Source organism: Lissotriton vulgaris, chromosome 6, assembly GCF_964263255.1.
Source record: "Lissotriton vulgaris chromosome 6, aLisVul1.2, whole genome shotgun sequence".
In the NCBI taxonomy this organism is placed as follows: domain Eukaryota; kingdom Metazoa; phylum Chordata; class Amphibia; order Caudata; family Salamandridae; genus Lissotriton; species Lissotriton vulgaris.
The window spans coordinates 923,560,761-923,586,607 of NC_141694.1; the positions used below are offsets into that span (position 1 = coordinate 923,560,761).

Consider the following 25,847-nt stretch of genomic DNA (forward strand, 5'->3'; position numbering starts at 1 on the left):
TGGGAAGATAAAGGAAAGTTTGTACTGGATGCATTTTAGCACTTTAGCAATGCAATTTAGTATTAAACAGGGATATTAACCACTGTATTTTATAAGACTGTATCTGGATGCACCACAGCTAGGGACATTTCTGGAATATGTCATAATGCACTTTATAAGTATTTGCTTTGTTTAAAAAAATGTATATGTATAAAAATGAACATTGATCAAATTGTGTCTTAAATGCCCTGTTTTTATCCATGGCTTTTCTTGTTTTTCTCTTTATGATTCTGCTCAATAAAAATAAAACAAATAAAAGAGAAAAGAAAAGTTCAGGTCAACTACTAAATTTTTTCTAAAGCCTGTAGAAAAAAAAATGATGTAGGTTGTTTCCCATTATCGAAATGCTCACAAACGCCCTCCTGTCATCATCAGGCTTAAGTTCACTTCCAGGTTGTGAATAAGGAGAGACCCCATGAATCTACATTTCATGAGAGTCCAGAGGAAATGAGTTCTCTGATATGAAAAATATATTCTATCCTTTTGAAAATCCAGAAGCATATTTTTTACCCATATCAAATCTCCTGGAAAATCATTTGCTAGCGCAGTTACCCAGGAGTACTCTTAAAAGTCTTTGTTGAATTGTAAGTAAGTGACGAAACTTGTTCCATATATAGGAATAATCCCACGGAAGCACTTTTCCTACCATATTCCTGACATTTTATAAATCATGTCTTATAGAGATTAGGCAGATAAATGAGGTAAGGCCCTCAAGTTTATCCCAATAAGAGAAAAATGGATGGAAAATACTTTGTTTTTGATTTTTAATTTGTTTGTGTGAGAGCAACAGTCTAGCAACGGTTTCACACTAAGTATTTCCAAAATGACAAAGGGATTTTTTATAATTGTTGTCAGAAACGGCATCTGCCAGCAAATGGCAGACGCCCTGTCAGCCAACCCTCAAGTTCCCTTCCCCTGCTTATTTATAACAGCAGAGCCATAGTCCACTCCAATGTCAGAATCATCTTGCATGCCAGGTTAACTGCAGGATAGCATGGTGCCAGAAGACTCACTCTTTTTAAAAAGTGCTTTTCAATGACATGGTCGCCATATTTTTTCCTGCCTAGGCCCGCCCGCCATGCATGCATAACTATCAATAACCCCATAGAGCTAGGGGAAACCAAAAACAAAAAAAAAAACCTGATTTAGCAGGGTTTGTCTTTGGAAAAAAAAATGCCACACTGCCTGCCACATGGCCATGGTATAGTTAACTAGTCCTAATTGTCTGTTAGCCCCATAACTTCTCTCACATTGGCAGCATGGCAGCATGAGAAGTTGCGATAAAAAACATGCCAAAGACCGGTCGGGTGGCAGTAACATTGCCTCCTCCGCAGCCATTTGACTGACCACCCGCGAAACTGTCAATAAGGACCTTGTTTTTTCAGAAAGACTTACCCATTTATAGAAAAAAATGATTTTACATCAGTGCAAGCTAATTTAAAAAGAACACTTGTATCTAGTACAAAAAAGCAAAGTATTAGGAAATTAAGGTAATTTCTTTTTACAACAATCACCTGATGCATAGCACTAGTTCTGAGGAACTAGGGCAGGTCTCATAACTCGATAAAGGGAGCTCCCACTCCAGGTGCCATTTTGGAGCCATGTTCATAATGCACTTCCACACGGGCAAAGTCAAATTGAGATCATGGACTGTTATGATGGCAAAGCAGAGGAATGAATAGGCAGACAGAGCACACCATCCCAGGTTACCTGATATCTTTGTCTCCTAGCCTCCATGCTTCTGGCTAGGATGTCACTGGCTTCCAAACATTGAAATGCTATTCCCTTAGATGTGCCTCCAATGGAGAATGATTCAAGATGACCGCCTCCTGCTGAAGCTCCATTTGGCACGCGTCCCTAAGGCTTTCTGATACTGCACCCTGGGGGGTGGTGTCCAACTCCTAATGCCAACAAGGCGTTCGCATTTCCCTTCAGGCACCCCAGGATTGTGATCGAGATGACCAGAGCCTGTGATCAGCGCTGGACTTTCTGAGAGGGTAGATTAAGTCCTGGGCTAATCAAGACTGGCAACTCGCCAGGGTAGTAGGGCAAGAGAAGGATCCCAGCACCGAGGGTTTCAGGAGGGTTTGCGCAGTCCGAGTGCGAAGTGCATGTGACGTTTGGGTTGGAATTGGAGTAGAGTTGGCCGAGCCTGATCCCAGTATCCTATCAGTGTTCTATCTGCAAGTATTAACACTGAGATATTGATACATTGTGAACATTGTGAACTTGTGAACTTCACTTGGCTGTTTAAAGAACAGGTTGTAAAGAAAAGCTGCAAAACTGCAGTTTTCTTTGGAGACCCCGTAGTGGGATTAATTTTAAGTTTAACATCAACCTTTAGTGGGCAGTCACAGAAGCAACTGGATTGCATGTACTGCATCTGTGTTGATCCCATATTCCTTCACCCCCCCAACCCGGCCCTTTCACTAGGCCTTAGCTGCCCCGGATTGTTTTTGGTTAGTGGCTCATGTGCGGGGAAAGGGGGTTTTGGTGTGTGAGGCTGGTGTAGTTGGCTGGCAGCTCTGGTGCAGCTTGTTACCCGGCTTGTGACCGGAAGCCGTCCTGCCAAGATACTTCTAGGATAAAAAAGGCCTCCAGAGACAAGGGCAGGTACCTTAGACTTGAACATTTTAAGCTCTCATGATTTTATGGAAAGCTTTTGATGCAACTTTGTTGTCACTGGATTCTTGAGCACCACAAGCACTGGTTATGCTATGCGTACTCCTCCTTTGCCCTCGATGTGACAGGACTTTATCTGCAAATTGCCATGTACTGTTGGGCCTCTGGCAGATTCCAAGTATGAACGCTTATATGTACTTCAACAGCAGAATCTCCTGCACAAGATATTTCCTCTCAAGGTGCATTGGCAAATCTTAATTTTGCAGTCTTTTAGCAGATCTTTAACCTTTGTGCTTTTGTATTATTTGTATATAATATAGCATGTTAGAACGTTGGAAGGTTTTTATCTGGATACTTGTACTGTATTTGTTTTTCTGGTGTACCTTTTCTTGTATCTTCTGGCTAAAGAGTGATAGTAATTAATTGTAACATGGGTAAGAATTTTGCCTCAACATAATGGAATCTACGTGTGCCTCCAGGGTAGGGTGATATTGCTCTCACTGGTCTACTTTTATCAGCTACCTGGAAGACCTACAATGTTTCCTAAAGGCCTAACTTTGCAGCGACTATGCCATTTTGCTATTCCAACTAATAATCATTATGCCTCTCTCAAGGACATCCAGGAAATAGACTGATTCCCTGAGGAAGAAAGGCCTTAGATCAGTGATACTCAAAGTATGGCCTGGGGCAGCATGCAGCCCCCCCTGATCTTCGAATGTGGCCCTGATCTGCTGTTTATTCGATTCTGCAGTAACATCAAAAAAGATGATAAACAACGTGACACACATTTACTTAAAGGTTAATTTAAGTTAAAGAAAGGAAGTAACTGGTGGATTTTGCATGGCTTAACTTTAGAAATATCTCCATTTCATAGACATCTAGCAGCATACGTGTAAAAGTATGATGAAGTCTGTTCAAAATTAAAAAAGTGTATTTCATTTAGATGCAGAACTGTTTCACCTTAGTACATCAACTTATATCAGTACACTGAGAAGTCGTTTTTATTTTTAAATATGAATTCAGAAACCGTCATTCTTCATCTCACACTGACAACAATACCGATGGTGAACTTAGAGGCAAGTAATTTGTTATGTGCTCTTTTTGGTTGGCAAGGGTTGCTTTTTTACATGAACAGCATTCCAGTTTATGAAATCAAACACTGAAGGTGGTTTTACACAGCCAACCTTTTCAACTTATGTATTTCAAGGTCTCCATACGTGATGATGAAGAAAAAGGAGGGAAAGTGAAATTAAACAATTGACTGGGATCACACAGTTTGGTTAAGTGGATAAGCCGAGATTAGTCCAAAGACTCTGTTTTCACATTGTACAATTCAGAAACTAGATGTATATGCTTTGCTTCCTCTATAATTAGTGTACAGCCAACGCCCCCGCCCCCACCCCAACCCCCAACCGCCACCATGCTTGCATCAATGTTCGCTCCGTCACTTCACCGACCAAGGTTTGTGGCCACTCGGAAAATACGAATACCCATGCCTTAGATGGAACCAACCAGGGACTACAGAGGACCTCTTTCCCTGGACTTACTGTCGGCCCAACCAGTGTGATTACCAATGGGCCCACTAGTTCAGAGTGCAATGGAAGGTTCTCCCCAGTCTCCTGGAATATAGCAGTTTTCTCATCCAAACTGGTTGACTCAGAATGGAGTGCTTCAATTGACGCATTTGACATGTGTTTACTCCTGGAGACATTTGCCACAGAAAGTGAGCATAGGCATGGCTGTCAGACGTACAGTAAATTCGCTACCCGTTCAGTGGCTGGCTGCCCTTCCGCTGACCCGTTAACAATATGGGTCAAAACTACATTTATTGAGCACATGAGAGAGATTTCAGTACAGTTCCCGGACATACTGTGGCTGGAGTTTTTGAGCCTGGTGGGAAGTTCTGGCTACTTATTAATGCTTTGAATAGGTCCCCTTCGTTTACAATATCTTCCCTAACTTTAGAGATGTTGGACAGTCGTATTAATAACTATGCCAAGTCGCATATCATCATCATAGCAGGCGATTTTACCATTTTATTTGAGCCTAGTCAGAACTAATAGCTGAAGAGGATTCATCTTGGGGCATCCCCTTTATAGAGGTGCCAACTATTACTCGAATATCTGCCACAGCCCTGCAAGTAAGCAATATCTGCTTGTTGCATGGGATGAGAGCTTGTAATGGCTGTACAAAATTAGATGTTTCACTGTCTCCTACTTTTCCCAGACTCACTTATAAGAGTAGAATTGAATATATCCTCCTAGACATTCGAGCATGTCATCCCCCTTACTTGAGTTGATCACTTTCCTCTTGTTTTGGACCTGGGGTATAGGGCAGCATGGGTAGAAGTAGCAAGAAATGCCCCGGGTTGTGCTGCGCTTGAAGTTGCTAACTCTAGGAGAACCCTAAAATGGAACACTATTGCTACATCAGAAGAAGCTATTGTAAAAATATATGATATCCCATTTTCTAATCTAAATCCAGAAGTTGTCAAGCAAGATAATAATGAACTTCTTTTAACTAGTCATAACAATTGCTTTAAAAAGCGTAAGGAGGATTGCAAGAAGGATTTCAAGCCTGCAAGGAAATCAGCTAAAACCAATTCTTTGGTTTAATTCTGCATGCAGGAAGCAAAGAATGCCCTGCCAATGCTATCAAAGAAGGGAACAGAAATGCTATTCCACTAGCAAGAGAGCAATATAAAACTACACTCAGTACTACCCAGCAACCCGGACTGATGACCTATGGGCGACCTTTTAGGTGTGTTAGCTAATAAAGATGTTAATAAATGTTGGCACATCGTCAAACTGGGCTCTTCTCATATATTCAAGGTAAGGTGCGTTGAATAATTTTACATTCTTGTGCACAAATAGTTCCCTTTGACCTGCGAGCCATGTGTAGGTTAACCCCTTCACCGCAGCGCGAATTTCGCTGTGGTGCGAGGGGGGAAGGGGTTGGGCGTGGTGCTGCGGTACTAATTCACGGTGGGCGTGTGCTCATGATGGCCGGGAGCCATCAGAACTCTGCCCACTGATTAATTCTCCCGCACAGGCGGAGAATTAACAGCATATGGTCGGAGCGGCAACGTTCTGACGGCTCCTGGCCATCATGAGCAAACCCCTACCGTGACTCATGACAACCGGGAGCCGTCATGAACACCGAACAGGTTAAGCTTCCTCCACTAGCCCCTTGATAGAGTGACAATCGCTACCCAGAAAAATTCCTACTTTTTTCTTTATTATATACTGAGAGGGCTGTGACAGCGCAAAAGAAGGGGAAAGCTGGCAGCCTAGAAAGATCCATGTGAATCTCTTCCTATTAAGTTTGGATATCTGGGTCCCACATTTCAATCCAATCCAAATGCCATTTCTGCAGGTGCTCCTTAACCTCAAATGTGGAAACGTGTGGAGATGTGTCCTATATATAAAAAAGGTCCCAGGGATATGTCGCAGAACTATCAGCCCATTAGTCTGATAGACTCCACTCAAAATATTTTATGCTCCCAAATCCTTGATAAACTCAATGGTGGTTAGTCAACAGGCCAGTGATAACCCACTCTTCTGGCTGCCTAGATAATGTGGGCACTGTTGACCAATCCTTTAGATTTTTGGTAACCAAGTGGAAGGTGGTGGCAACTTGTTTGTTGCCTTTGTTGAACTCTGTTCTGCTTTTGCCCTGGTTCAGAAGGAAGACATTGAGGGGCGTACTAAGGGAACATGGGATGCCCCATAAACTTTTAGAAAATCTGATTAGCCTGCATGAAGGTAATTATCCCCAAGTTAGATGGGGCCCTAATGGGGAATTTCCAAGGAGTATGTCTAGAGAAACGGGGGGGTTCAACAGGCATGTGCCCTGGCCCCCACACTGTTTTTGCTATTTATTAGTGAGTGTGTGGATATCCTAGTTGATTGCCAGTATGACTGCCCTACATTAGCAAGAATCATGGTTCCTGCCTTGTTGTTTGCTGATGATACACTTTTGCCGTCAAAGACAGGGGCTTGTCAATTTTGCTGCAGCAATTTTCTCTCTTTTGTGACCAGCTTGGCCTTGAGCTGAATACAGCCAAGACCAGGTATCTGGTCTTTATCCGACATAAAAACTGCATGGGGAAGATTATAGCTTCAAGGTGTCTTTCTTGATAGAGTGACATACTTGGATTATCTTGGTATTCGGCTATCAGACTCTAATTAATGGGAGGCCCAAATGCAAAAGAGTGTTGCTACATTCAAACAGAGTCCTTACTTAGATTTGTGAAAACAGAAAGTCCCACCCAATTAATCCTCCCTTATAATGTATTGGGCTCTAATTGCAGTGCAGTGTTGTATGGAAGAAAATGATGGGCCTCTTCAGACTTGACCAATCTGGGCTGTGAGGAAAACAAATGTGTGCAATCATTGTTAGCAATCCTCCAGAGTTGTTCCTTGCTACCTGTGCGATTCGATGTTGGACAAAGTCCTTTGGGTCTGGTGGCCAAATTGCGTCCATTCGTTTCTGGGTAAATATTTGGAAGTCAGATGCACTGAAGCTTTATAGGGAAGGAATTGATGACATTCTCAGAAGGCGAGGGAGGATTCCTTGGCTAAGATCACTCAAGGCAAACTTAATGGAGCTCAAACTGGACATTTTTTTAAATTCTCCTGAACTTATTGTCTAGGGCTCATTGGAATTGGTAAACGCAAGATTCTGGGAAAGGTACTATGCAGCAGGCAAGTTAACTCAATTTTTAAAAACTTTTTAAGGGCTCACTTTTTATGAAACTTTTTAAGTTACCATTTGCCCTGTCTCTGTGAGAACTCTTATTTTAAAATGTCGCTGTCGCCTTCTTCCTCTCACAGCAATTTCACACAATTGGCTAGCTAACGCCGGGAGATCCACTGCATGCGTGTCTGTTCCTATTGCAATGAGACCGAAAACATTTTCTTTTCTTTTCACAGCACATTCAGCAAGTCGCTCTAAATGAATAAACCTGGCATGTTGCACGTTGGGTCTACTCGATCAGACATCTGATGTTGGCTTTTAAGAAAGGGCAAGACCCACTTGCTGTGCATGCTGCAGTGAAATACTTGCAGGGGACATGGTATAAGCGAACAAGTCTCTTAATGTAATTTTTAAATTCATCCTGGTTACACTTTCCTGCTCATTTGCACATGTATTTGCAATTTAGGGCCATATGTATCATAGTTCCGTTTTGCGAATTCCAAATAGCGATTTTTAAGGAATCGCTATTTAGATATCGCAAAACGGTATGTATGATAAAAATTGCAATGTTTTTGTCATTCCTTTAAACTTCCTTATTTGCGAATTCGCAAGTTGCGAATTCGCAAATAAGGAATAATTTCCCATTCATTCCTATGGGCCAGGAGGCCCATAGGAATGATTGTGAAATGCATTTCATTTTGCGATTCGCAATTTGCTAATCGCAAAATGAGATTGATTTCGAGGGTGCAGGGGTGTCTCAAGGACACCCTGCTGCATCCCTGAAATCAGCATGTGTGTGCATATGGCGCACATACATGCCCTATGTGCATGTATGTGCGTCACATGCCACATTCAAAATTAGTGTATTTTGAACAGAAATCGCAATTTACCACCAACTGGAAGTTGGTGGTAAATTGCGCTTTCTTAAGCTAAATTCGCAACAGTAAATTGCTTCATACATAGCATTTAAGGAATCGCAAAATTGCGATTCCTTAAATGCTATGGCAAATTAAGGAATCGCAAGTATTTGCGATTCCTTAAGATGCGATTGTTTCATACATATCAATTCATGCAAAATAGCCTTTTGCGATTCACAAAGGCCGAAATTCGGCGAATTTCGGCCTTTGCGAATCAAAAAAGGCTTGATACATATGGCCCTTAGCTCCCCTGTCTTGTTGCACAACTGTCAGTCTTGTGATACCCTAATATCACGTGGTTTCCTTATTTCTGGTTTCATAATGTTTTAGCTTCATACTGTATCTATAAAATGTTTTAAAACTGGATCTTCAAGTTGAGAAGGACTTCTTGGCGGACCGGAAGAGATTTTGTGGTAACCTCCGCTAGTGATTGGACTATAGTTTGCCCTTCTCCATTTGTTGAGCGGTATATTTAAGACTTCCTTGATTTCCAAATCTGTTTTTGATGAATTGTACTTGTTATATTATACTGGTTTATCATGTTTTGTGCGCTTTAATGGTTTGTAATGACCGAATAAAGTTACGATGATGATGAAGCCACGCCTGCCTCTATTAACTGTATCTTTGTGAACTATGAATCACTACGGATCAGAATGTTCTCTTCAGGATAAAGCTGTCATTGTGGTACTTTTCTGCCATTACTTTCATTGTTTACAGACCTTGTGAAGGCCAAGTATTAAAGGAACCTGGGAAGCGGCCTGCTTCACATTTGCAGAGCATGAGCTGAATATAATTTGCATTGCAATGGCCTTTAAAGTTTGCATGGTTTGGCTGGTTTCTCTATCTCTTCAATCAATCGAGGGAGGCGAACAGGCAAAAAATGTAACACAACTCACTCAAAGCAGTTTGGAAGGAAAATGTGTTGTGCTTCTGAGATCTTAATGAATGGCTCAAGCCTGTCATCATGAACAATGCTGTGTGTCATTATAATATTTTGTTTATTGAAAGCAGCCGGACCGCCACAAGCCTAAAAAAAAAGAATTGGCAGCCCTTTCTGTCTCACTTTATCCCTTTTCAGCCATTACCTTTATCTCTATATTCTGTAATCACAGCCAAGTGTAATTCACAAATGTAGTGGGTATAAAAGATGCAGAGATGAGCATTTTCTGTGTGGCCGGGTTACCACCAGAACTCAACGCTGAATGACTACTTTATGTGATTTTACTTAGTTTTATTTTAAGTCAACTATTGATGGTCTTTTTAAGAAATCAAACTTGCTGTGTGTGCAAATTAAGGTTGAATGTTTAGCTGTTCCATCCCATTTTTTATTCCTTTTGGCCCTGAATTTTCACTTTATGTTTTCCTTTTTTGGCTGAGTTTGAGAGACTCCAAATCCAGCATTGTCTGGAGACACCATTGGTGTACATTAGGATAGGTAGCTGCTTCTAACGTCAATATTTCATGAAGAGTTTTTTTTTTTTAAATGTTCACTCCATTCACCCTTACTGTAAGTAAGTAAGTAATTTATTGTTTTAGGTTAATTAAAACCATTACAAAAGTACATTGATAGCTCATACCTTCGGATAAAAGGATTTTTAGAAAAATATATTATTTTTAAAACAAGAGAATTTTGATAAAAACAATTTGGTGCAGGTGTGAGGTCCCAGTGTGGTGTCTTGGCCAATATTCAACTAGTCCGGTCTGGTGCAATCTTCCAGATTTTTTAGTTTCAGTTCCAGACATTTCAGGAATTTGACCATCTTCCCATTTAATGGGGGATGGCCTGGGTCGAAGCAAGCAAGAACCGCTTGTCTGCGTGTGCGGATTTTAAGTTCATTGAAGGCCGTTTTTAACAGGGCAACTCTTTCCTCTTTCAGCCTTGGGCAGGTGCATAGTAGATGTTCGAAGTCTTCATACTCTGCCCCGCACAGCCTGCATTTTGTCCCCCAGCCCCTTCTCAGCCATGGTTGCAGATGCGGAATACAGGGTAGAATTCCTAGCCTATGTTTTAAAAAGGCTTCTTTTGATTTCCTGCCATACCCCAGACCAAAGTATGCTTGTAATCCAGGCGATTTGTATGTGGACAAAGTCATCCATGCGTGTCGCCTTTGTGAAAAGGTCGCTTTATCTTCCAGGTGCGATTGATTTTTTATGCTCTTGTTTACAACACGCTTGAATTGCACATGCGGTAAAGGAGTTTCCCATAGTTCTTTTAGACCTGTGGTAGTCAGGGATTCCTCTAGGAAAGATTTCGCCGGCAGTTGAAGAGAGCTGCTTAGGTCTAGCCATAGCAGGTGGTTCAGTGAATTTTCTGGCGAGTTCTTTATTTTCTGCCAGCACTTTATGTATGAACCTCTTCTTGCAAGCTTTTGGGAGGTCAGTCCAAACTCTAGCCGGATCTGGGCTTGTGAGGTGTAGGTTGGCAGATTAAAGAGAAGTCGGTAGGCCTTTGCAATGGTTGTGTCCAGCAATTTCTCATCTATGCCTTTTAGAGCCTCACTGCCGTATGTTATAGATGACTCTAGCTTGACTTGTGCCACACGGAGCAGTGGGAGTAGAGTGGGACCATTCATATTAGACTTTAGCTGTTTAAGCGTGGTAGCTATCAGCACCCCTTTCCTCTTAATTGCTTCTAGTTGGTTCATAAAGCGTCCTCCTTTATCGAACAATATTCCAAGGTATTTGTACTCTGAACAGTTCGCGACAACCTTTGTTCCAAGGAACCAAGTGTGCAGCTTTTTGTTCCCATTTATGGACAGAACTTTGGTCTTGTCGATATTTATTTCTAACAGGTTCGCTTCGGCATAACCATGCAGTGCATTGATGAGGTTTTGGAGACCTACTTTAGTGTGGCTGACCAGGACCACGTCGTCTGCGTAGGATAGGCTAGGCAGCGCTTTGCCCCCCAAGCGTGGAGCGTGCGCGTTACAGGTTTCTAGGGCAGGTGGTAAGTCGGCTGTAAATAGGTTGAAAAGGGTCGGTGCTAAGACGCACCCTTGCTTTAGGCCGTTGGTTGTTGGAATGCGCCTAGAAAGGTGTGTGCCGTTGCCGAGCTTTATCTGGACCCACGTGTTGGTGTGCAGTTCGATCAAAAGGTTCAGTAGGGGATCGGGGATTCCCCAGGAGACCAGTTTTCTCCAGAGGTAGCCCCGGTTGACGTTCACCCTTACTGGGAGAGCTAGGAAGCACAGTGGAGAATTAAATTGAGAATACCCAGCTGACCGCCTTCATCAAAGAGTACTCCATCCTAGACACCTCCCAGTCTTGATTCCGCAGCAACCATACTTCCCTCCTCGCCGCCACTGACGACATCCGCATGCTACTCGAACAGGGACACACTGCGGCCCTCATCCTCCTAGATCTCTATGCAGCCTTCAACACCATTTCACACCGCATGCTCACAGCCAGATTTCACGAAGCAGGGATACAAGGAGCTGCCTTCGACTGGATCCATACCTTTCTCTCCAGCAGAACTCAGAGGATCAGACTCCCTCCTTTCCTCTCCGAACCCACCGATGTCAACTGAGGAGTACCCCAAGGATCATTGCTCAGCCCCACGCTCTTCAACATCTACACCCCCCTCACCACCATCGTAAGACAGCATGGGCTCAGTATTGTATCCTACGCCGACGGCACCCAGCTCATCCTCTCACTCACGAAGAAACCCGAAGACACCAGACCCTGCTTCCAGGAAGGAATGAAGAACGTGGCAGCCTGTATGAAGGATAGCTGCTTGAAGCTCAACTCAGAGAAGACTGATGTCCTCATCCTCAGACCCTTCACCTCTGCCTGGGAAAACACCTGATGGCCCTCCGCCCTCGGGAATCCACCCACCCCTACAGACCATGCACAAAACCTCAGCATCATCCTCGACTCTTCCCTCTCCATGAACCGCCAGATCAATGTCGTCGCTTCCACTAGCTTCAACTGCCTGTCCATCCTCCGTAAGACCTTCAAATGGATCCCCCCGACTTCACAAGGATCATCACCCACGCGATCCTAACCAGCAGGCTGGACTACGGCACTGCTCTATACGCTGGAATCAACAGAACTCTTCCACACAACCTCCAAACCATCCAGAACGCGGCAGCCAGACTCGTCCTCGGGACACCACACCACAAACACATGACACAACACCTACAAGACCTCCACTGACTCCCCATCAGGAAGCAGGTCACCTTCAAACTCCTCACCCATGCCTACGATTCCCTCCACAACATTGGACCCAAATACCTCAGCGAGAGAGTATCCTTCCACGTAACCAAGAGGAAACTCTGCTCAGCCTAATTCGCCCTGGCAGAGGTCCCCCGCATCTGCAGAAACAGAACAGGTGGGAGAGCCTTCTCCTACATCGCAGCCAAGACCTGGAACGGGCTCCCTGTGAACATCAGATGCTCCCCGGGCCTGAACACATTCAGGAAGGACCTCAAGACCTGGCTCTTCGACAGATCCAGAGCTGCACTCCCCCTCCCCCCTCACGGTCAGTAGCACACTTTATAAACCCCTGATTGACTGATTGATTAATAATAGTACACAATTTAACTTCATTTTTTCTATGTACTATTTAGAATGAACTGCTCTACTAAAAGAAAACATAGAATTATTTTATGACTATTGCACCCATATCATTTTCTTTTATGATGACAAGCTCTACAAGTGGTGGCGTCTTGAGCAAAAACAAAAATAATTTTTGGGGAAATACTGACATGAGGAGCAGCTATCATTAGATCTAGCTCTTATAAAAATCGACATAGTACTGATCCCTAGTTGAGAATAATTAAGGTATAATGAATTCCCCTATGCTCATGGAGGTGATAGTTGCCCTTTGTAGATAATGCATTAGGATGGGCATAGCTAAAACCCATCCATCACCTAAAGGTTGTGAGGGGTCGTCGAACTAAACTCTTTAGCAAGTTTATGGCTAGTCACCTTGCTTACGCAGTTTTGCTGTGCAGCAGGTTTATCCAAAGGTGATGCCTACTGGCAACTGCATACAAATTAGGTCCAGTCATTTCTTGTAAGTGCACCCCATTATGTTTATATTCTTAATGAACATTAACTCACAGAAAACCTTTTTTAAATGGAATTTGCAGTAAAAAAACCAAAGTTCAGGGGGATGCTGATAGAAGACTTATGAAAGTCACATTCAGTGTTAAGTCATTGTTGTTACCCTTGGATCCCATCAGCGGTCTTTTTGTAGGAGAGCGTAATGGGAGATGAGATTGACTGCTGACTACAGAGAAAGGACATATTCAGTCAATTTGCAAACTCTTCTTCCTCCCTCTTGCATCTTTCCCCAAAACCAGTCTGAAGCTTTAAAAAACACAACAGAGAGTGAAATTCACTGCTTCACATCAACACCAGCTTTCATAGTGCATTCTGGGAGCAGGGCAGGGTCTGCTCTGCCTAACATTCTCTACGAATAGGGAATATATTCCACAAAGACTGGTTGGTTGTTTTAACTCATGGAATTCAGCTACATTAATTGGCAGTGGACAGTCAAACAACTTGCAAGGATGAAAAACATGAGCAGGGGGTTCCTTTCGGCAAAGGGAAGATCTTTATTTAAATAGACCTGCTTAGATCCTGATGCATTGTTTCCTGCACATTGAATTGAATGCTGCTAATTTCCTAAAGGCAAGGACTGTACAAGAGTCCCTGTCGAAGCTCTGCTGGCATTTCCTATTGCTGCTGCAGACCTTGACTGCATCAAAGCTTTCAGCCAGCACAAGAAGACCAGAGACACCGACAAAGAAGTCAAGGGAGTACCCACTTCCTCTCACCAGAGACCAGAGGGGGCTGTCCAAGATCCGCATAAAGGTACATATGCGATAAACGGTGATTCTTCCAAGCGAGCACAATCCCTTCCCGAGTCATTATTTTCTTTGTTCGGTTGGTCAGACTACCCATTCACCTGACCCATTACTAATGCCATAAAGACAAGCACTCTATCCACCCTCAGTTTTGTTGGATCCAGACAAAATGTCAGCAAGGCACAATCGGAGGGTGCCCTAATCCTGGCTATAAGAGCAGAGGTCCAGCACACTACTGTTTCTATGTAAGTGGATTCAGAAGATTGAAAGAGCCTGCATAGTTTGTGGGTGTGCCTTTTGTGCCAAAGATCCACACCACAACTTAATCCATATATGTGTCCCTTCAGTATCAATATATGTCCCATGGATATGGTCTAAATCTATTTATTGAAATTGGATATGGAGGAAATTAACTCATGGGGGTTGTACTTTAAGGGAGTACAAAATCCAAGTTTTCATGGTCTGACAAACCATTACCTTGACTATGGCCACCTACATTTCGACCACACACTGAGATTGCAATAATTCTGCTTCATGGTGTTTCATAAGGTAGTTCTGACCATCCAACCTAACAAGTGGGACTGAGAACTATGGTGTGGATTGGCACTGCTGGGCACTCTGTATGAAGAGTTTGTGGTTTATAGTCCTCCACCTAATCCACATCGCATAAAGCAGTGTTCATGTGCAGTGCCACAGAAAGGTGGGTGCAGATGAATGGGGTCACAGCACTTTGTTGGATTTGCAGTGATATCTAAATGTGCAGGAACAGTGAAGAGTTTCTTCTGATGGCCATCATTATTTCCTGTGGACTTGTTGAGGCTTAAATAGAGAAGAGGTTCAACATGGAGCACTCTGTCCATGTGAGAAACAAATGCGAATCTATAAGTTGTTGGTGGTCCATCAGTACACACCTACATTTTATAATGTGCAGCAATGGCTACAGAAAAAGTGATTCTGTAATTTGAAATTGGTTACATAAATTCTGAAATTCCTATAGCATATCGCAATCTATATTCGGGTTCAACACCGAGCTCCTTGACCCTGAACTGAATTTGTATTGGAAAAAAGAATTCATAGCCCTTAACCAAACTCTTGGTAAAAGCTTCAGCTTGAAGATGACAAAACCAAATTTCGCTGAAACAGTATCAAATACAAATGTAGATTAAACAGTTTGTCAGTTCATATTTCAGTAAAAGAGGTGGCAAACACTACTATTTTAAAAGATATCACAAAAGGTTACCCAAATACCGAGTGATTTGTCTAGTTCTAATATGGATATATATATGAGGCCAACTAATGTAGAGGAAGATGTGAGTACACAAACTAGTGAATCATGTTTTGTTTGCAAGTTTATAAAGGCAAGAACTGAACTCTGGCACGTGGGTTGCGAGACTGTTCCAGGTATATTGCAAAGAGCAATTGGCTCGGAATAGACCTACTTCAAACCTGCCAAGCAAAAGGCAGTTTATCATGCCTAAATATAGAAATAGGACATAAAAAAAACAAAGTGATGGAAGGAATGTTTAAATTAATCTCAGCTGCTGTTGATCACTAGGGTCGCATCACAATCCATCCTGATATTAATTTAAGCATTCTTCCTATCACTGTTTTGTATACTTATTGCGGTATGCCCAGACAGGGGTCCTGTACACACTGTGTCCCTAGAACCAAGCTGTACCCAGCTGAGGAAGCCATAACTAGGCCAAATCAGGTCCTGGTGGGTTAAGGAAGGACCTGGCTTGGCAGTTCTGGCTAGACTGTTCCTATTGTAGCAGGGTCAAGACTGCTTTGGAGATAGCTGGGTCCAAACGGAGGTGGCATGGTGGGCAACATAATGATGGATCGAGATGCAGCCCTAGTGATTACCAGTGGCTGAGATTAATTCAAGACATTCCATCCATCAATGTTTTGTACACTTACAGTGTCATGTATCCATACAGAAATAACTTTTTATATAAGCATAGAAGCCGGTGACCCCAAAGAGACGGCTGTTCTGATGAAGGTGTTACAACATCAAGTACAATAACACCGAAACGCGTCGACGCTTGTTCTGACTAGAATCCCATAAAGGTCAAGGAGGTAGCGGATATCCATAAATTATAGGTACTGCCTACTGTACCAACAACATTAAGAAAAGAACTGAGGATCTATAGGAGTAGTGGCAAAAAATATCAAGGCCACATGTTGAGGGGGTTTGTGAAAATAATCTATGTGTCTTTTTTCTGTAAAACTGTATTGATTGACTTTTTCTCCTTTGTTTTATTACTCTTATAAATGTGATATTATGTTTCTCATATATTATGAATTGTTTTTAACTGTCTTTTGATATTTCATTGATATTTCATTGTACTTATCCAAAGAATTGTACTTTGGTTTTTAATCCATTTTCTTGTCACAAGAAATTTTATTTTTATAAAATATTAAAAAGATTGTAAACGTTTACTTTTAGTGTGGAACTCCTTATCTAAATATTTCATTTTGGTTAAATATTTCTCCTCTGTACCTCTACAAGGAATGTCTGTATGAGTGGTTAAGAAACCGTTTAGTGCACACAATAGATTCAGTCCAACGTACACCCAGGGATTCCTCTTTGACTAAGTTGTCACTTACAGTGTCACCCTATGTGGGACAGATATACCTAGACATAGGCCGGTGCACACGGTGACACTGGAAACAAGATGTACCCGGCTGATGAACCTATAATTATGGCGTAACCAGTCCTGAGTTGCTTGCATTCCAGTTCACGGAGGACCTGGTTTGGCAGTTTGGGCTGGACTGTTCCTATTGAGCAGGGTCAAGACTGATTTGCAGATAGCTGAGTCCAAATTGAGGTGGGGCATGCGGTTCAAAATACAGATGGATTGGGATGCGGCCCGAGTGATTACCTGGGGTTGAGATTCATTCAATCATTCCACCCATCACTGTTTTGGGTACTTATTAAATAGACAAATGCCATAAATGGCACTTTGTCTTGCAGACTGCTTTTCAAAGACATTTGGAGGTGTCTTTTCAATTGTATTGTATTGTATTGTAATTGCATTTATGTAGCGCTTTCTACCCCTGACGAGGCGTCGAAGCGCTTTTTCGGCGGGTAGAACGCTACTCCGGGACCCATAGAGGATTAGTGTTGAATTAGTATAGTGAAACATGCAAGTACATTTTAAGTGGTGGATAGGTTAGCCAGTTATTTGGCTATGGAATGATAGCAGAAGGATAGAGGAGGACAAAGGTTTGCATTTATTTACTAGCAGCCCGTCCCGACCTTGTCCGGGAGCAATCAGGCTCTCAAACTTCCCCGCTCCTCCCCGCGCTCCTGTGCGCTCCACGCTGCAACCCCACACTCACCTACGTCAGCCCACCGCGGGTGACGCCGCTCCTCAACTTCTAACTTCATCTTCCTCAGCCCGCTCTAGTCCACCAAAGTTAACCTCCACCTCTAGGGCCCCCAATCAGCCGCACACGGGCCGCTCCAGTTTGCCAAAGTTCACCGCTCCTCCCCGCGCTTCATGTACCTCAGCCCGCTCCAGTCCGCCAAAGTTCACCGCTCCTGTCCGCCGCTCCTCCCCGCGCTCCTGATGATGTCAGCACGCACATCGTTAGCGCACACGGCCGGCGCTACTTCCAAGGGACTACTTTTTTTAAACGTATATTTTTTAAAGAACGCTTATTTTTTTGTGGTATATAGCCTATGTCACTCTGCAGACCCTGACAATTCCGATGATCTATTGGGTGTTTGGATTGGCGCAGTGGTTCCCGAGTTTACCCGCCTCAAAGGTTCAAAGTTCTCGCTTTATAATAGTAGTAAAGATTGCTTGTTGACGCACGCTATTCAGGAAGCCTATAAAGGATTAGTGGTGAATTAATATGGTGAAATATGAGGTAATTTCAGTGGTGGATATTAGTCTGTTACTTGGAGTGAGAAGGATAGCGGAGGGATAAAAGGGGAAGAAATATTAGCATTCATATACCACTTGTTACCCCTAATGGGTGTTGAAGCGCTTTTCTGGCTAGTAGCACGCCACTCCGGAACCCATAAAGGATTAGTGTTGAAAATTAGTATAGTATAAATATGAAGTAATTTGAGTAGTAGATATGTTATTTAGTTATTTGGGCAGTATATTAGTATATTGAATATGCAATTTGAGAAGTGAACATGTTAGTCTGTTAATTTTCATTGAAAATGATAGTGGAGGGATAAATGAGTGAAGGATTTTTTTTTTAGGTCTTAACAGTTGGAAGACGCTTTTGGATGAGTAAAAAAGGAGTTTCGGAGGGGAGGAGTCAGAGGGGAGAGTTTAGAAAGGTTTGTTTTAGGGGATCGGTGTAGTAAAAAGAGGTGTCAGATGATGCAAGGAGAGGTAGAGCAGTAGAGAGTCTAGAAAGGGTTATTTTGGCGATCATAGTAGTGGTATGGGGTTTGGGATAAATGAGAGAGTGGATGTAGAGGATATATTGATAGATGTATAGGATGAGAGATAGGGTGGTGCATTGGAAGTAGTAGTAGAAAGAAGTTTGAGATGAGTCAGAAGGTTGGGCTAGAAGATATATTGAGCGAAGTATAGGCTGAGAAATAGGTTAGTGCATTGGAAATGCTAAATTACAAGAAAGTGATAAATATATAGATCCATAAGTAAATTGAAAGTATATAGATACATAAAGGAAGTAAGTATATTTAGATTAAATATATTGATAGAGGCACAGGATGAGAAATAGGGTAGTGCATTGGATATGCTTTTTCAGGAGAAAAGTAACAGACACACAGATCCATGTACATGGAAGGTACATAGATGCACAATGGAAGTATGTACATGTAGACCAAAGATGATTTTTATTTATTGATTAATATTATTATTATTATTGTTTTCTTTTCTCTAAACAACATAATTATTTTACATGTTTTATAAAGTAATACACAAAGATGGGTGCACATCTATAGTGAAGACAAATGCTTATATACAGAGGGATATGCTGTAAATTTCTGTTTCCGTATGGTGCTTATGTGGGGAAGAGCCAAATCTTGAGTAGTTTTCTGAAGATAAGGTGGTTGTTGGTGGATCTTATGTTGGGGGGTAAAGAGTTTCATAGTTTGGCTGCTTGAACAGAGAAGGATGTGCCACCCATGTTTTTTTTCTTGTATGGTTGGATTTTGAGGCGAGATGCTCCTTTAGAGCGGCGGTTCCTTTGTTGAATGTGTTTGGGTGATTTTATTCCTGATGAAGAGTGGTCCTATTCCAAGTATTGCTTTGCGGGTAATACAAAGCAGCTTGAACGTGGATCTTCTGGCAACCGGTAACCAATGCAGGCCTTTCAAGGCAGGGGAGATCTGGTCTCGTGGTTTGATATGCAAGAGTAGTCTGGCAGCCGAGTTCTGAATCCGTTGTAGTCTTTTCATGGTCATTAAAGGTGATCCGTGGTAGAGGCTATTGGCATAATCGAGTTTGGATAGAACAAGGGAGATGGTAGCTTGGACCTTGTGTGGAAATCCCAAATGAGGGAAAATTTGTTGCAGCGTTTATATAGTAGCAAAGCTTGATCTTGCTAGTTTATCCACTTGGGCATTCATCGACAGCTTGGAGTCCATGGTCATTCCGAGGTTTCTTACATCCTTTGATACTTTAGGCAGTGATCCCAGTTCATCAGGCCATGCGGCAAGCGGGTTGTAATTTTTCCAATCGCCACACGTGAGTATTTCAGTTTTTGAAGCATTCAATTTGAGATGGCTCCAATTCATCCACTGATCCACTGCTCTGAGACAGCTGAAAATTGGTGATTTTCCAATGTCTTTGGGGCATTCCAGTTGAAGGAGTATTTGCGTGTCATCTGCATAGTCGTAGCACGTGAGGTGAAATGCATTGATCAGTACTGGTAAAGACTTAATGTAGATGTTGAAAAGCATGGGCGAGATGATAGAACCTTGAGGGACCCCTGCTTTTGTGGAGTACGGTTTGGACGAGAAAGGTGGGGTATGGATGACATTAGTTCTGTTTCGAAGGTAGGACACAATCCAGTCTAGAGCAGTTCCCTCTATGCCGGCTTCATAAAGTCTTTGTTTCAGAGTGTCATGGTCAACTGTGTCAAAGGCAGCTGAGAGGTCCAAGAGGAGTAGCGCAGCAACCCCGTTGCGGTCAACTGTATTCTTTAGGTCATCCCAGATGGCAAGGAGGGCAGATTCAGTACCTCTTCCCAGATGGAATCCTGTTTGGAAATCTGAAAGTATGTCATTCTCTTCAATGAATTGTGACATCTGGGCGAACGCTGCTCTTTCTATCAGTGTGCCCAGGAAAGGTCCATTTGTAATGGGTCTGTAGTTGTCAGGGTTCAGCGGGTCCAAGTTCATTTCAGAGTGGAGTGGGACAAAGTGGTGTACAGGATAGTGGCATGGTGCAGTGCCATGGAGTGGCACAGAGGGTGAAGAGTTGAGTAGAGTAGTGTGTAGAATAGAATTGAGTACAGTGGCATCAAGTGACGTAGAACATCGTATGGTGGAGTAGTGTCGTAAAATGGAGAAGAGTATCAGAGTTTAATGGAGTAGTGTCAGAGGAGTCACTAGATTGAAGTGGCGTGAAGTAGATTGGTGTAGAGTGCATTGGCTTTGGGTAAAGTGGTGTAGAGTTCATTGGCTTAGAGTACAGTGGCGCTAAGTAGATTGTAGCATCGTAGAGTGAATGGCGTACAGTGGAGTAGAGTGCAGTGACGCATTGTAGATCATTTCAGAGTGGAGTGGGTTAGGGAGGGAACAGAGGTGTAGAGTAGAGTGATGCAGAGTAGAGTGTCGTAGAATGTAGTGGCAAAGTGCATTGGGGTACAGTGGGGCAGAGTAGTGGCATAGAATGTAGAGGCGTAAAGTGCATTGGGGTATAGAGGTGCAGAGTGGCGCAGAGCGCCGTCTTGTAGAATGGTTGACATTACAGTGACGAAGAGGGGTGGGGTGCACAGTAGATTAGAGTGTGGCAGAGTGGATTAGTGTAGAGTACAGTGACAAATGTCAGAATCCAATGGTGTAGAGTGGTGCAGAGTAAAGTGACTTGGAGTGCAATGATGTAGATTAGAGGATCGTAGTGTGCAGTGATGCAGAGCAGATTAGAGTAGTGTGCTTTCGAGTAAAGTTGAGTGCAGCAACGTGGAGTTGTGCAGAGTAGAGTGCAGTGCTGCAGTGTGGAGTGATGTAGAGTGGAGTGGTGCAGTGTGAAGTGGTGTAGTGTCGAGTGGCATAGTGTTGAGTGGCGTAGAGTGGAGTGGTGCAGTGTGGGGTATGCGTGGTGTGGTAGTGAGTGCACTGCTATTAAAGACAACACGTCTTCAGTTGAACTGACCGCTACATTGCACCGCCAGACAGTTTTACTGATAAAAGTATACAGTACACAATTGATAATATATGGAAATGTCATCTCCTATTGTATTGATTTCTTTTGGTCATATTCAAATATGTGTCCACCACTCTTCAGAATTACCCAAAAATTTGCTTAATGTGTGCTTTTCATATCCTGAAACACATGCACAGTTCATTTGCAGACATTTACATTTTGTGCTAGAAAATAAGACCTCTGTACAGCCTTCCTCCAGCAGCAGCATGACGGTCAGATTGTAAACCAAATAGACCAACAGAAACAGATTCGAAAAGGAACCTAATTCTTCAATGTGAAGAAAAGCTATAGAAATTTACCTTGATAAGCCAATAATTACCCCCTTTGTTATTCAGGATCCTTAATACACTGAAGGGAGGCTAGATCTCCCCCACTGCCTTCGTCGTCGAGAACTCCTCTCCGTCAGGCTGCCTTTTTGGGGGTGGTGGCGGAGGAGTTAGGGTCAAGTTATGACATGCTATAGTGCAGTCATCCTTAGTTCTTTCAAGGGTTTGTTGTCATGACTTGGGCCTATTTGTCTTAAGACAAGTAGTATGGGGATGACTAACCAGAATAAATGCGAAAATGGATAACAATAAGGTGTACATTTTATCAGCAGGCATGACTTTATTTGCTGAAGTGATAGTGTACATTTTTAAAGAATACATTCTTGCCTCAATTAGGCAAGGTTCACCTATATGAAGTCATTGATCCTACAACCATTGTACCATCATTTGATGCTGTTCTTTTTACCGCATAGTGTGCCCCCCTTAGTATCCCGCTATATACCTGTTTATTGTATTACACTCCTTGACTCATTTGTCTTGGAATTATGCGATTATCCCTGTTTTTTTATTCTCATGTTATGTCGATATTGCATTTATGTTCTTCCTCCCATCCTTTGTAAAGCGCTCTGATATCCTTTGGGAACTTGTTCACGCTATATAAAACTTTATAAATAAATAAATAAAATATGGCATGATGTTGATTTTACAAAGTAATTCTTTTGTTTTTCAAATGTCTCAAATTCGATTTATTCAAAAACCAAACCAGGAAGTATATATTTGTAGTTCATGACTGCCAATTAAGCATCATTCCCAGTTTTCAGAGAGTTAACTGCTGTCAATTGCCTGCCCCTCAATAATTTGCCAATGACGAAGGCCACTGGATATAGTGGAAAGAAGGGAAATGTAATGATGTTAATGCCGAGCACGATCTGTGAAGGAAGGCTATTAGCATCTGTCCTAATTTCACACCTCACAGGTAAATACAAAATCTGATTTTCTGTCTGCTTCATGCCCCTGACACTGAACCCACAAAACAGACAAACAAGAGGTGCTAGTGCCAGCAGTCAAAGCATTCCAAATGGCTTAGCCAAAGTCAGCATTGCACACAAGCTCCTATTGTGATTTATCTTTAAAGAGTTCAAATGCTCAAAACAGACCTGTCCATGTAATCAAAAATGGAGCAATTTCAGTATTGCACCACAAACCACTTTCTATTGTTGATTCAATTTACCTGTGTCACCCAAAACACATCAGAAGAAAATAGAGTACATAATCACAGGCTAGAATCACCCTTTGGCAAGAGAATGTCAAATCAGTGCAATATCCAATGGATCTTGATGTACTTTAGTGAAATGAATACTAAAGGCATCATCTGCATCAGGAAAGGTATCCTCAATATGCACTTATATGAAAAAGACAGTGAAAGGAGCCTCCGGCATTGGGTTCAAATGAAGAACCCCTCACAATCAGCAAGAAACGTACATAAACATTAGGCTCACATAGGTTTTCCAATGGTTGCAAATCAGCATAGGTTCAAGAGCAGCCAGTTCCAAATCATGTAGGATCACAGGCCATGCAGAATAAAGCGTGTGTTAGGGATGAATGTTGGCTATACCACCAAATTAACGAATTTGACATATCATGCAATGCAAATATTGCAGCCAGTATATTGACTACGAAAACATTTTGAAGGTAAGAATGTATAGGTATGTATAGCTTTACTATAATTAACTCCACATAGTATACCTTGATTATAAATAAATAACTTGCAAGTATGTTAACCAAGACTTAAAAATGGTAAACCTATACATATCTATATATGCTCTTATTCTCGATATTTGAACAGTCCACCTTCATGATATATATATATATATATTTTAAACCTTTATTTATGCATTTAAATACATACAATCTAACCCGCCCCCACAACAGATAGTGTATGTGAGCGAGTACGAGTATCAAATCCCATTTCTCCACTGGAGCAGTAGCAAGGACATCACGCAACAGATAATATATGTGCCACGTCAGAATACAGATCATGGACATCAATTTCCCCAAACTCCTCACTTGGCATGTCAGCTCTCTTACTCAATTATGCGATGTGTGTTATCACGTCTACAGATCACTTGCCCCCCTGGCTGCCAAGTCTTCTGGGGCTCTATCATCTGTGCGAGAAATTCTCATGTGTTGTTCTTCTGCAACTCCCCCTCTAGAACATAATTAATCCATAAGGCCTCACTTGGTATACAGCACCCCATCCACCTAATAGTTATTCATCTATTAGCAAGAAGCTGTGCTAATTGTACGAGTTTGGATGAGATCTTGTGTCCCCAGGGTTTCACCACTCTACCCAGGAGGCAAGAGCCAGGTGTCATAGGGATGGGGATTCCCATCAATTCTTCGATGTGGGAAAACACCTCCTCCCAGAAACCATGCACTCCTGCACAGTGCCATCCCAGGTGTATGAATGTGGCAGCCTCCTTCCCCCAATGTGTTCACTTAGCTGCCCTGCCAGGGTCAATACTATTGAGCCAGGCCAGTGTTATGTATGTTCGGTGCAGGTACTTAAAATGGATTTGTTCAAATTGTTTTTTACAGGACACGTCTTTACCAGGCTGCATGCAGGATCCCAGTCTGAATCCTCAATGGCTTCCCCCCAAATCTGTTTCCAATGCTGTTTTCACTTTGTACATACTCTTCATCAGGGCACCTTGAAGAGCTTTATAGAACAAGGAGATAAGGTGTCTGCCCTCCCCACATCTAATCAGCCCCCTCAAAACCTGGGATGATGATGGGGCTGCCTGGTGGCCTTCATCATATTAGTCATTTTTCTTGCTATGATAATTTGGTAGCACAATTTTTGTGTGCTTGATATTCTGAGTTACAACCCATTCTTTGTCTGCCTGGCCTTTAGGTTGTACTGTCTCAAGTTACGAAAGTGATTGATTGGCATGGATTAGTGTGGACGATGACCTAGCCAACCGAACTTAATCAAATGGAGCAGTCTTCACACCTATGGCCGTCTACCGTGGTGCATAGAAACCCACATTGAGCGCTTTAGGGTTTCGGTAGAGTAACCTTTCAATAAATTAACCAAATTGACTCTTAACATGAAACATGGCATACTTTGAGGAAACCAAAAAAAAGCAACTTTCATCTTTTTATTGCAAGTTTCCATTGATTTTGTCTCAATAACGCCTCACAAAATAAGGAATTCCACTGGAAGAAGATGGCTTATATGCACAATATTTGTAAGCATTTGAAGCAGCAAAACATTTGGAAAAACAGAAAGCCTTTCTTTCATAGTGTTAGCCCTCTATTAATAATTTTGATCACTTCAAGTCCACTGAAGACAGCCGCATTTGCAATATTAACACAGCAGTGAGACAAAACAGCCATTGACGAAAATGTAGGAGTATCGACTCATGGACCATCCATACAAGTTTGCTGTGCATTGAGTCAATTGCACTTTGACATTGCATTTTTAAATCTATTACCAAGTAACTTAAAAAAAAAAAGTGCATTCCCACAAGATTTGTCATGCATCGCTAATTTATCTGCACCACTCGAAATAATCTCTGGCAAGCAGTTCTCAAAGAATCTGTAACATAAAGTAGCCACAGGCAACCACCTCTGAGGGTCAATGGGGACTGCAATGCGCCTTCCTACCGAGATCAGACAGTTCCCCAGACAAAAGGAGTGGAAAAACCACATATGTCTGTAAAGAAGGAGATGCAGTCTGCTCACCTGGTTCAGTGCAGTTCTTTCGGTGCCAGTGCTCCCTGGTCCCGGTGGCATTCTCCTCCAGCACCCAGAGTAACCGCCTTTCGTTCCTCTTGTCGTTTGTTTCCATGGCGTAGCTGAGCTCACTGTAACCTGTGCAGAGAGAAGGCCACATGTGAGCATAAAAGAGAAATTCATAAACGTGTGTTCAGTGTTTAGCTTGTGGTTGAGTTTGCAGGTGGTAAGTAGGCAGTCATTTTGTTTTACCATAGAATGAACAATCCAGATTGAAGTTAGTTGTTGATAATAGTTAGAAGCTCTGCCTTAGTGGGTCTCATTTTATTTGGGAGATCAAACGCCTGCCTTTTTAGAAACCATCTTCAGTAGAACTACTCACATGCTACA

General features: G+C 42.4%; 1 protein-coding gene across 1 annotated transcript in view; it reads right to left on the reverse strand.

Moving 5' to 3' along the window:
- Window positions 1–25,847, reverse strand: part of SLC24A3 (solute carrier family 24 member 3) — a 1,194,917-nt gene that overhangs the window by 945,192 nt on the left and 223,878 nt on the right. The window contains exon 2 of the mRNA XM_086926908.1: window positions 25,467–25,595. Within this exon, the coding sequence (XP_086783034.1) occupies window positions 25,467–25,595 (129 nt within the window). The remainder of the gene's footprint in view (window positions 1–25,466; window positions 25,596–25,847) is intronic.